The 11,734-nt window shown below is 49.8% G+C and overlaps 1 protein-coding gene across 1 annotated transcript; it reads left to right on the forward strand.

Annotated features, from left to right (window-relative positions):
- The first annotated feature begins 760 nt into the window (after positions 1-760).
- LOC127328568 (putative cyclin-dependent kinase F-2) lies at positions 761-1,903 on the forward strand. Its single transcript, XM_051355161.2, has one exon. The coding sequence runs from the start codon at positions 761-763 to the stop codon at positions 1,901-1,903; it is 1,143 nt and encodes a 380-aa protein (XP_051211121.1).
- The last annotated feature ends 9,831 nt before the right edge of the window (positions 1,904-11,734 follow it).

The following is an 11,734-nucleotide window of genomic DNA, read 5'->3' on the forward strand; positions in this document are numbered from 1 at the left end:
TACCTCTCGTCTACACATATGCCTGTAAGTGGTCACGGACCGTCCACGGCACCGCCTGCCCAGCCCAATTAAATCCATTAAGTGAAGGCCCACGGTCAAGGGAGAAAAACTGATGGACAGTAGCGGCCTGTCCACCACCGCCGCCACGCCGCTCCCTCTGCTCACAACCTCCAACTCCGACAAACGCCATGGAAGATCCGCCCTGCTCACCACCTCCGCATCGAGGATCTTTCCTCCCTCCGTTAAATTGGCCGCCTCTCCCTCCCTCCGCCCCCTTCTCCGGCCACCACCAAGCTAACCCTGCCCCTCGAGCAGAGGAGTCCCGGCCAAATCCGTGGGGAGCAGCCGCCGCCGGCCAAATCCGTGGGGAGCAGCCCACCGCCGGCCAGGTCAGCGAGATCCATGGGGAGATTCAGGGCGGTAAGGAGATCGTACGGAAGAAGAACAGAGATCCATGGGGAGTGCAATTAATGTGTACTCCGTATTAGCGAAAGCTGAATGCGTGTGCTGGCTGATTGGGCATTGAGGTGCTAGCCGCGCTGACTTTTCCTCCTTTAGCGCTGGCGGGTTTAATCGGGCTGACGGATGCCCGCTAAGGATGAGCTATTTATACGGCCATGAAGTGACAGCCCGTTCAACTTCTACGGACAGAAAAGGGCACTTGGTGGGCCGCCGCTAGCCTGCCCACTTACAGGCTGATCTACACATGTCCATATATAGCTCGTTTACCCTTCTCTGCCCAGCAGTTGAGTCGAGCGTCATGGTCTTCTGCAGCTGCAAGCGATCTGCCACCGTCCACGCGACACGAGGATCATCAGCAACAAGCACCAGCATCGGCAGCACGGCGGACTACGAGTACGACCAGGACCACGCGTCAAGCCTCGGCAAGGGCAACTTCGGCGTGGTCGTCAAGGCGCGGCACCGAGCCACGGGAAACACCGTCGCAATCAAGTCCCTCGGCTGCACCGACGACGACACCGCCACCGACGCCGGCCAGATGCTCCTGCGCGAGGCTCGCTTCCTGACCGAGGCGTCCAGCGGAAACCCTCACGTCGTCGGCTCCCACGGGCTCGTGCTCGACCCGGCCACTAGCAACCACTGCCTCGTAATGGAGTACGTCGGGCCGAAGAACCTCGCCGATTTCCTGGCGGCGGGCAGGCCACCCCTCCCCGAAGCCACCGTGCGCGCCTTCGTGCGGCAGCTCCTCGCCGGGGCCAACACGATGCACAAGCGCCGCATCGTCCACCGCGACATCAAGCCGGCCAACGTCCTCGTCGGGGAGGACGAAGAAACGGTCAAGATCTGCGACCTCGGGCTGGCCATGTCCCTGGCGATGGAGCGGCAGCCGTACGGCAGGGCCGGCACAGCGTCCTACATGGCGCCCGAGGTGCTCCTGTGGAAGCCGGACTACGACGGGCGGGTGGACGCGTGGTCGCTCGGGTGCGTCATGGCCGAGATGCTCACCGGCGGCGATACGCTGTTCGAGTTCAAGGGCGACGATGCGCGCCAGCTCCTAAGCATCTTCTCCGTGCTTGGGGTGCCGGACTGGCCAGGGGTCACGTCCCTGCTAGGGCGGCAAGGCAGCCGGCTGCGGGAGCTGTTCCCGATCGAGACGCTGTCCGAGGACGGGTTCCAGGTCTTGGAAGGGCTGCTGGCGTGTAACCCTAGGAAGCGGCTGACGGCGGCCGCGGCTCTCAAACTCCCATGGTTCTCGGCGTCTGCTGCTAGTCCAGCCGATGTTGCCAAGGTCAGCACGTTTGCATTGCTCAGGAAGAAGGTGGAGGTGGTGTTGCCCGTAAGGAAGAGATTGAGGGCCAAGATCATCCAACCCAAGAAGAAAACTCAAATACCATTCGAATCAATTGTAACTAAGCTAGTGCAACATATTCGATTGGTAAGATAGGCAACACATGAGCAGAGGTCGACTGCTCAAGATCACAAATACTTGGTGGCAAAAACATGCATCTCCCATCTGCTGTTTGAGCGGATCATATGAGCCGGCCGCCAAGGGCCGAATAGCACTTATTGAAGAAGTTGTCCTCTTTATCTGACACGATGGCGCCTAAGAGGAAGATGACTACTAAAACTTGAAATTGATCAATTGGAAAAACTAGTTTTATTGAAATATTCCACAGGTTCCCCGCTCCTAACAATGCCCGGCCTATCGGAGGAGGAGGAACCAATGGGTGGATGAGACAGAGTTGCGGCGGCTAGTGTTTCGGGATGACGGCTATTTTAGTGACCTATCAGGAAATCTCGTAGTTTACTGCCCGCACCCCCCAACCCTAACCTCTCCCGCACCCGCGCGGCGGCGCCGCACCGCGCCGGGCGGCCGCCTCCCCCTTCCCTCGGCGCCCCTTCCTCGGCCTCCTCTCCTGCCGCCGCCCAGGACGTCGCCGGACAAAGCCCAGTGTGGTGTGGCGGCGGCGGTGGCTTTCCTCGGCCTCCTCTGTTGCGGATCGGGGAGGCTCGGCGGCGTCCGGCCTCTTCTTCGACGCGAAGGCGCTGCGGGGTTGTGGCCCTTGGTGAAGCTCCTACGGCTGGCGGCGCTGGCCCCTTGGGTTCGGCAGGTTCTCCTTCTTCTCCGTCGATGGCGTGGAGTCTTCCTCGGGCTACCTCTGCGACGCTGAGGACGATTGGGAGGTGGTGGTGTGCCCTACCGGCGGTGGAGGGAGGGGTGGGGGCGGGCTGCAGGGGAAACCCTAGGTCCCCTTCTCCTCTCCTATCGGCGGCCGGCGGTGGAGGGCTGGCGTTCGGCTGCGGTGGTGCCCAGGCGTGTGCGGTGTCTCCGGATTACGGCGATCTTCTTGGTGTCTCCAGTGGCAGCTAGGGCCAGCCCGGGATGGTCGCCGGCGTGGGGGTCTGCTGACGTGGGAGTTGACGTGGGATCAACGTCGCCAGAAAGTAGCTTCCTTGTGACGGTAAAGCACTCGTCCGTTGGGAACCCCAAGAGGAAGGTATGATGTGTACAGCAGCAAGTTTTCCCTCAGTAAGAAACCAAGGTTTATCGAACCGGTAGGAGTCAAGAAGCACGTTGAAGGTTGATGGTGACAGAGTGTAGTGCGGCGCAACACCAGGGATTCCGGCGCCAACGTGGAACCTGCACAACACAACCAAAGTACTTTGTCCCAACGAAATAGTGAGGTTGTCAATCTCACCGGCTTGCTGTAACAAAGGATTAGATGTATAGTGTGGATGATGATTGTTTGCAGAGAACAGTAAAACAAGTATTGCAGTAGATTGTATTCGATGTAAAAGAATGGACCGGGGTCCATCAGTTCACTAGAGGTGTCTCTCCCATAAGATAAATAGCATGTTGGGTGAACAAATTACAGTTGGGCAATTGACAAATAGAGAGGGCATGACAATGCACATACATGATATGATGAATATTGTGAGATTCAATTGGGCATTACGACAAAGTACATAGACCGCTATCCAGCATGCATCTATGCCTAAAAAGTCCACTTTCAGGTTATCATCCAAACCCCTTCCGGTATTAAGTTGCAAGCAACAGACAATTGCATTAAGTATGGTGCGTAATGTAATCAATAACTATATCCTCGAACATAGCATCAATGTTTTATCCCTAGTGGCAACAGCACATCCACAACCTTAGAACTTTCTCACATCGTCCTGCATTTAATGGAGGCATGAACCCACTATCGAGCATAAATACTCCCTCTTGGAGTTACTAGCAAAAACTTGGCCAGAGCCTCTACTAACAACGGAGAGCATGCAAGATCATAAACAACACATAGGTAATAGATTGATAATCAACATAACATAGTATTCTCTATTCATCGGATCCCAACAAACACAACATATAGCATTACAGATAGATGATCTTGATCATGTTAGGCAGCTCACAAGATCTGACAATGAAGCACATGAGGAGAAGACAACCATCTAGCTACTGCTATGGACCCATAGTCCAGGGGTGAACTACTCACTCATCAATCCGGAGGCGACCATGGCGGTGTAGAGTCCTCCGGGAGATGAATCCCCTCTCCGGCAGGGTGCCGGAGGTGATCTCCTGAATCCCCCGAGATGGGATTGGCGGCGGCGGCGTCTCAGTAAGGTTTTCCGTATCGTGGCTCTCGGTACTGGGGGTTTCGCGACGAAGGCTATTTGTAGGCGGAAGGGCAGGTCAGGGGGCCACACGAGGGCCCCACACGCCAGGGCCGCGCGGCCAAGATCTAGGCCGCGCCGCCCTGTTGTGGCGGCGCCTCGTGGCCCCACTTCCTTTCCCCCTCGGTCTTCTGGAAGCTTCGTGCAAAAATAGGACCCTGGGCTTTGATTTCGTCCAATTCCGAGAATATTTCCTTACTAGGATTTCTGAAACCAAAAACAGCAGAAAACAGCAACTGGCTCTTCGGCATCTCATTAATAGGTTAGTGCCGGAAAATGCATAATAATGACATATAATGTGTATAAAACATGTGAGTATCATCATAAAAGTAGCATGGAACATAAGAAATTATAGATACGTTTGAGACGTATCAAGCATCCCCAAGCTTAGTTCCTACTCGTCCCGAGTAGGTAAATGATAACAAAGATAATTTCTTAGTGACAATGCTACCAACATAATCTTGATCAATACTATTGTAAGCACATGTAATGAATGCAGCGATTTGAAACAATGGTAAATGACATGAGTAAACAATTGAATCATAAAGCAAAGACTTTTCATGAATAGTACTTAAAGACAAGCATCAATAAGTCTTGCATAAGAGTTAACTCATAAAGCAATAATTCAAAGTAAAGGTATTGAAGCAACACAAAGGAAGATAAAGTTTCAGCGGTTGCTTTCAACTTGTAACATGTATATCTCATGGATATTGTCAATGTAAAGTAATATAACAAGTGCAATATGCAAGTATGTAGGAATCAATGCACAGTTCACACAAGTGTTTGCTTCTTGAGGTGGAGAGAAATAGGTGAACTGACTCAACATAAAAGTAAAAGAATGGTCCTTCGCAGAGGGAAGCATTGATTGCTATATTTGTGCTAGAGCTTTGGTTTTGAAAACAAGAAACAATTTTGTCAACGGTAGTAATAAAGCATATGTGTTATGTAAATTATATCCTACAAGTTGCAAGTCTTATGCATAGTATACTAATAGTGCCCGCACCTTGTCCTAATTAGCTTGGACTACCGGGATTATCGCAATGCACATGTTTTAACCAAGTGTCACAAAGGGGTACCTCTATGCCGCATGTACAAAGGTCTAAGGAGAAAGCTCGCATTGGATTTCTCGCTATTGATTATTCTCAACTTAGACATCCATACCGGGACAACATAGACAACAGATAATGGACTCCTCTTTAATGCATAAGCATGTGGCAACAATTATTATTCTCATATGAGATTGAGGATATATGTCCAAAACTGAAACTTCCACCATGAATCATGGCTTTAGTTAGCGGCCCAATGTTCTTCTCTAACAATATGTATGCTCCAACCATTAAGGTGGTAGATCTCTCTTACTTCAGACAAGACGAACATGCATAGCAACTCACATGATATTCAACAAAGAGTAGTTGATGGCGTCCCCAGGAACATGGTTATCGCACAACAAGCAACTTAATAAGAGATAAAGTGCATAAGTACATATTCAATACCACAATAGTTTTTAAGCTATTTGTCCCATGAGCTATATATTGTAAAGGTAAAGAATGGAAATTTTAAAGGTAGCACTCAAGCAATTTACTTTGGAATGGCGGAGAAATACCATGTGGTAGGTAGGTATGGTGGACACAAATGGCATAGTGGTTGGCTCAAGGATTTTGGATGCATGAGAAGTATTCCCTCTCGATACAAGGTTTAGGCTAGCAAGGTTATTTGAAACAAACACAAGGATGAACCGGTACAGCAAAACTCACATAAAAGACATATTGTAAACATTATAAGATTCTACACAGTCTTCCTTGTTGTTCAAACTCAATACTAGAAATTATCTAGACCTTAGAGAAACCAAACATGCAAATCAGATTTTAGCATGCTCTATGTATTTCTTCATTAATAAGTGCAAAGTATATGATGCAAGAGCTTAAACATGAGCACAACAATTGCCAAGTATCACATTATTCAAGATATTATACCAATTACCACATATATCATTTTCCAATTCCAACCATATAACAATTTAACGAAGAAGAAACTTTCGCCATGAATACTATGAGTAAAGCCTAAGGACATATTTGTCCATATGCAACAGCGAAGCGTGTCTCTCTCCCACACAATGAATGCTAGGATCCATTTTATTCAAACAAAAACAAAAACAAAAACAAACAGACGCTCCAAGTAAAGTACATAAGATGTGATGGAATAAAAATATAGTTTCAGGGGAGGAACCTGATAATGTTGTTGATGAAGAAGGGGATGCCTTGGGCATCCCCAAGCTTAGACGCTTGAGTCTTCTTGATGTATGCAGGGGTGAACCACCGGGGCATCCCCAAGCTTAGAGCTTTCACTCTCCTTGATCATAGTGTATATCATCCTCCTCTCTTGATCCTTGAAAACTTCCTCCACACCAAACTCAAAACAAACTCATTAGAGGATTAGTGCATAATCAAAATTTACATATTCAGAGGTGACACAATCATTTTTTATACTTCTGGACATTGCACAAAGCTACTGAAAGTCAATGGAACAAAGAAATCCATCTAACATAGCAAAACAAGCAATGCAAAATAAAAGGCAGAATCTGTCAAAACAGAACAGTTCGTAAAGACGATTTTTTAACAGGCACCAGACTTGCTCAGATGAGAAAACTTAAAACTAATGAAAGTTGCGTACATATCTGAGGATCACTCACGTAAATTGGCATAATTTTCTGAGTTACCTACAGAGAATTTTACCCAGATTCGTGACAGCAAAGAAAATTGTTTCTGTGCAGTAATCCAAATCTAGTATCTTACTTCTATTAGAGACTTTACTTGGCACAACAATGCAATAAAACTAAGATAAGGAGAGGTTGCTACAGTAGTAAACAACTTCCAAGACTCAAATATAAAATAAAAGTACTGTAGTAAAAACATGGGTTGTCTCCCATAAGCGCTTTTCTTTAACGCCTTTCAGCTAGGCGCGGAAAGTGTGTATCAAGTATTATCAAGAGATGGTGCATTGATATCATTAGCTCCCCCATCTGTAGTGGTACTAAGGGCTTTGTCAATTTTAGGCCTATAATAATATTTTTTTGGTTTAGGCACCTTAGAGACATACATAAACTTTTGCTCCTTACCCACATAAGCTTTCTCTTTATACTTAAGAGAAGAAAAAGTTGAACCCAAGGTTTCCATAGCTTCTTCAAGTTCACCAATCCTATTGATTTGATTATCATGGGCAACACAAGTTCCTAGAACACTAATTCTTTCATCCATTCCTCCTAAGGATTTATCAAGTTCATTAGTTTTATCAAGTAACATTTCCAATTTAGTTTCAATACTTGGAAAATTTTTCTCTATGGTTTCCAATTTTTTCATAACATCTTCAAGAGAGATTTCAATTTTAACTTCATCAACAGGGGGTATTCCAAATAGGCTCTCAATAATGCAGCTAGCTTCTAATGCAGGAGTACTTAGGAAATTACCTTTCGCGAGACAATCAAGATCATACCTATTCCAGCTAGAGACACCAACATAAAAATTCCTAAGTAGGATAATAGTGGAGTGTTTCTTAGTGCACCTATGATGAGCGTCACTAATTCTATACCAAGCATCTTTAAAACTTTCTCCACCTTGTTGTTTAAAAGAACGAACTTCAACTTCAGGATTACTCATTTTAGCAGCAGTAAATGAAGTAAACTAGATAAAGTAAATCCAAGTAACTAATTTTTTGTGTGTTTTTGATATAGCAAACAAGATAGCAAGTAAAGTAAACTAGCAACTAATTTTTTTGTGTTTTGATTTAGTGCAGCAAACAAAGTAGTAAATAAAATAAAGCAAGACAAAAACAAAGTAAAGAGATTGGGATGTGGAGACTCCCCTTGCAGCGTGTCTTGATCTCCCCGGCAACGGCGCCAGAAAAAGAGCTGCTGATGTGGGAGTTGACGTGGGATCAACTTCGCCAGAAAGTAGCTTCCTTGTGACGGTAAAGCACTCGTCCGTTGGGAACCCCAAGAGGAAGGTATGATGTGTACAGCAGCAAGTTTTCCCTCAGTAAGAAACCAAGGTTTATCGAACCAGTAGGAGTCAAGAAGCACGTTGAAGGTTGATGGTGACGGAGTGTAGTGCGGCGCAACACCAGGGATTCCGGCGCCAACGTGGAACCTGCACAACACAACCAAAGTACTTTGTCCCAACGAAACAGTGAGGTTGTCAATCTCACCGGCTTGCTGTAACAAAGGATTAGATGTATAGTGTGGATGATGATTGTTTGCAGAGAACAAGAAACAAGTATTGCAAAGAGATTGTATTCGATGTAAAAGAATGGACCGGGGTCCACAGTTCACTAGAGGTGTCTCTCCCATAAGATAAATAGCATGTTGGGTGAACAAATTACAGTTGGGCAATTGACAAATAGAGAGGGCATGACAATGCACATACATGATATGATGAATATTGTGAGATTCAATTGGGCATTACGACAAAGTACATAGACCGCTATCCAGCATGCATCTATGCCTAAAAAGTCCACTTTCAGGTTATCATCTGAACCCCTTCCGGTATTAAGTTGCAAGCAACAGACAATTGCATTAAGTATGGTGCGTAATGTAATCAATAACTATATCCTCGAACATAGCATCAATGTTTTATCCCTAGTGGCAACAGCACATCCACAACCTTAGAACTTTTTGTCACCGTCCTGCATTTAATGGAGGCATGAACCCACTATCGAGCATAAATACTCCCTCTTGGAGTTACTAGCAAAAACTTGGCCAGAGCCTCTACTAACAACGGAGAGCATGCAAGATCATAAACAACACATAGGTAATAGATTGATAATCAACATAACATAGTATTCTCTATTCATCGGATCCCAACAAACACAACATATAGCATTACAGATAGATGATCTTGATCATGTTAGGCAGCTCACAAGATCCGACAATGAAGCACATGAGGAGAAGACAACCATCTAGCTACTGCTATGGACCCATAGTCCAGGGGTGAACTACTCACTCATCAATCCGGAGGCGACCATGGCGGTGTAGAGTCCTCCGGGAGATGAATCCCCTCTCCGGCAGGGTGCCGGAGGTGATCTCCTGAATCCCCCGAGATGGGATTGGCGGCGGCGGCGTCTCAGTAAGGTTTTCCGTATCGTGGCTCTCGATACTGGGGGTTTCGCGACGAAGGCTATTTGTAGGCGGAAGGGCAGGTCAGGGGGCCACACGAGGGCCCCACACGCCAGGGCCGCGCGGCCAAGACCTAGGCCGCGCCGCCCTGTTGTGGCGGCGCCTCGTGGCCCCACTTCCTTTCCCCCTCGGTCTTCTGGAAGCTTCGTGCAAAAATAGGACCCTGGGCTTTGATTTCGTCCAATTCCGAGAATATTTCCTTACTAGGATTTCTGAAACCAAAAATAGCAGAAAACAAAGAATCGGCTCTTCGGCATCTCGTTAATAGGTTAGTGCCGGAAAATGCATAATAATGACATATAATGTGTATAAAACATGTGAGTATCATCATAAAAGTAGCATGGAACATAAGAAATTATAGATACGTTTGAGACGTATCAGGGTCCGACCTGAATAAAGGCGGCGGTCCTAGGGCCTCTCTTGGGTTAAGAGGAACACCCCCCCGCAGTCGTAGCGGTAGCGACGTGAACAAGAGTAGCGTCGCGGACGGTCAGACTGGAGAAGAGGCTGGTGAGGCGCAGGCGAGGTGGTAGCCCTTTGTGCCGATGTCGAGGTAGCCGAGAGCGTGTGGGTGTTGCAACCTTGGTCGAGGGAGCCGCGCGAGGGATTGCCGTGGTCGATGTCGTGGGCGGGTGCCGGTGTCGATGTAGCCGCAAGCGCGTAGTGCACGAGGAGAGTGACGGAGACGCGTCGAGGCAGTCGTGGAGGTTGTCGATGCCGAAGTCGATGCAGTCCGAGCCGTCGAGGACGACGTGCGGCCCTAGTTTTGCCAGAACCAGGCGCACGTCGGGGACGAAGGCATACTTCGGTTTTGCCAGAACCGAGTACACATAGAAGAAGTCAGTGACGCAGTCGAGGCAGTCGTAGAGGCGATGCCAAAGAAGACGTTGTCGAAGCCGATGAAGACGAGACGCCGGTCCGAGCTTGCCAGGCCCGGGGACGCGTCGGGGACGAAGGCACTTCCGGTGTTGCCAGTACCGGGCATGCGAGGGCAGGGAACATTACAAAGTGCACGCCATGTCGGAGTTGACTAGTAGAGGAGGTCTCGACGACGGGTGTCGGAGAAGAGGAGCAGGTGGTGTAGTCGGGGAAGAGGCGAGTCTCGACGACGGGTGTCGGAGTAGAGTAGCAGGTGACGTAGTCGGGGAAGAGGGGAGGACGCTGGCGGCGAAGCTGTAGTGTACGAAGACGTAGAAGGCGGCTAACCCAGCGGTGACCAGGGGTGGTCATGCTGGACGCCTAGACGGGCGTTGCGGTGGTCGGCGAGCCAGCGCGACCTGAAGTGGTTGGCGAGCCCAGCGGCGACTTGGGGTGGGGGCGCGGCGGCGGTACACGAAGTAGGCGAGGAAGACCCAGCGGCGTGACGAAGACCATGCACGGATGGAGGCGACCCGCGCCGAAGGGGCGGCGCTGTGGTGGCCTCGGACATCGACGCACGGGGAATGGCTAAGGCGACCGCGGCGCGGCAGCCGGAGCAGCCGGCCTAGCTATCGGGTCAGCCGGTGCAGCCGGCCGAGCGATCAGTGCAGCCGGCGCGGTCGCCGGTGCAGCCTTCGCGGCAGCGGCTAGCGGCGTGGACCAAAGGCGGCGACGCTGCGGCCCGAAGGGGCGACGCAGCGGCAACCCTTTGCTCGATCGGTGGTAGGCGTGTGCTCGGGGACTTGCTTGGCGTAGATGTGCGCGGGGTCGGCCGGCGGCGGCGCTACATGTGCCATGGCGTGGACGACGCGCAGATCGGAGTCGATGGCGGCGTTGTCGATGTAGTCCCGGGTGATGACGGCGAAGACGGACCAGCAATGTAGACCGCGCGGCGAGACATTTCGCAGTTGTCAAGACGTAGGGGCGCCCCGTGTGCGGCGCGTGCGGCTGTGCCGTGCGGTTGATGGCCGGTGCAGGTCGATGCCGTTGTCGGAGTAGAGGCGCAAGAGGACGACGGCGATGGGCGACTCAATCCGATCTATGATCGGTAAAACCAAAAAAGAAAGCGCCGGTCGAGCGACCGGCGACGCAAAAAGAAAACCAATTTACGGATTGGAAAAAAAAAGACTCGAGGGCAGCGGATCAACAGATCGGCGGACGAACCCTCATACGGATTGCGTGGCCCCCGGGGTAGATCATGGAGATCAACCTCCCCGGGGGCGGCGCGGCGCGGAAGCTTGGGCGGCGGCTAGGTCAAGGAGCGTGCCGCTCTGATACCATGTTGAAGGATAGAGAGGGAGAGAGATATGCGGAATATGTTGGATGTTGTATTGCGCCTCATGGGCGAGTATATATAGGGTACAAGACTTGGAGGCTAAGAAGCTCTCCTAGAGATAAGGCAGGAGATGAATGACAAATCCTATACAAATCTCGTGACATCTAATACTACCTAATATATCTCTAACACCTATGATCTTTGATTGGGCGACAACGGCGCTGGTGCACTGTTCCCTTCTT

The sequence above is a fragment of the Lolium perenne genome, chromosome 2 (assembly GCF_019359855.2).
Source record: "Lolium perenne isolate Kyuss_39 chromosome 2, Kyuss_2.0, whole genome shotgun sequence".
NCBI classification, from domain to species: domain Eukaryota; kingdom Viridiplantae; phylum Streptophyta; class Magnoliopsida; order Poales; family Poaceae; genus Lolium; species Lolium perenne.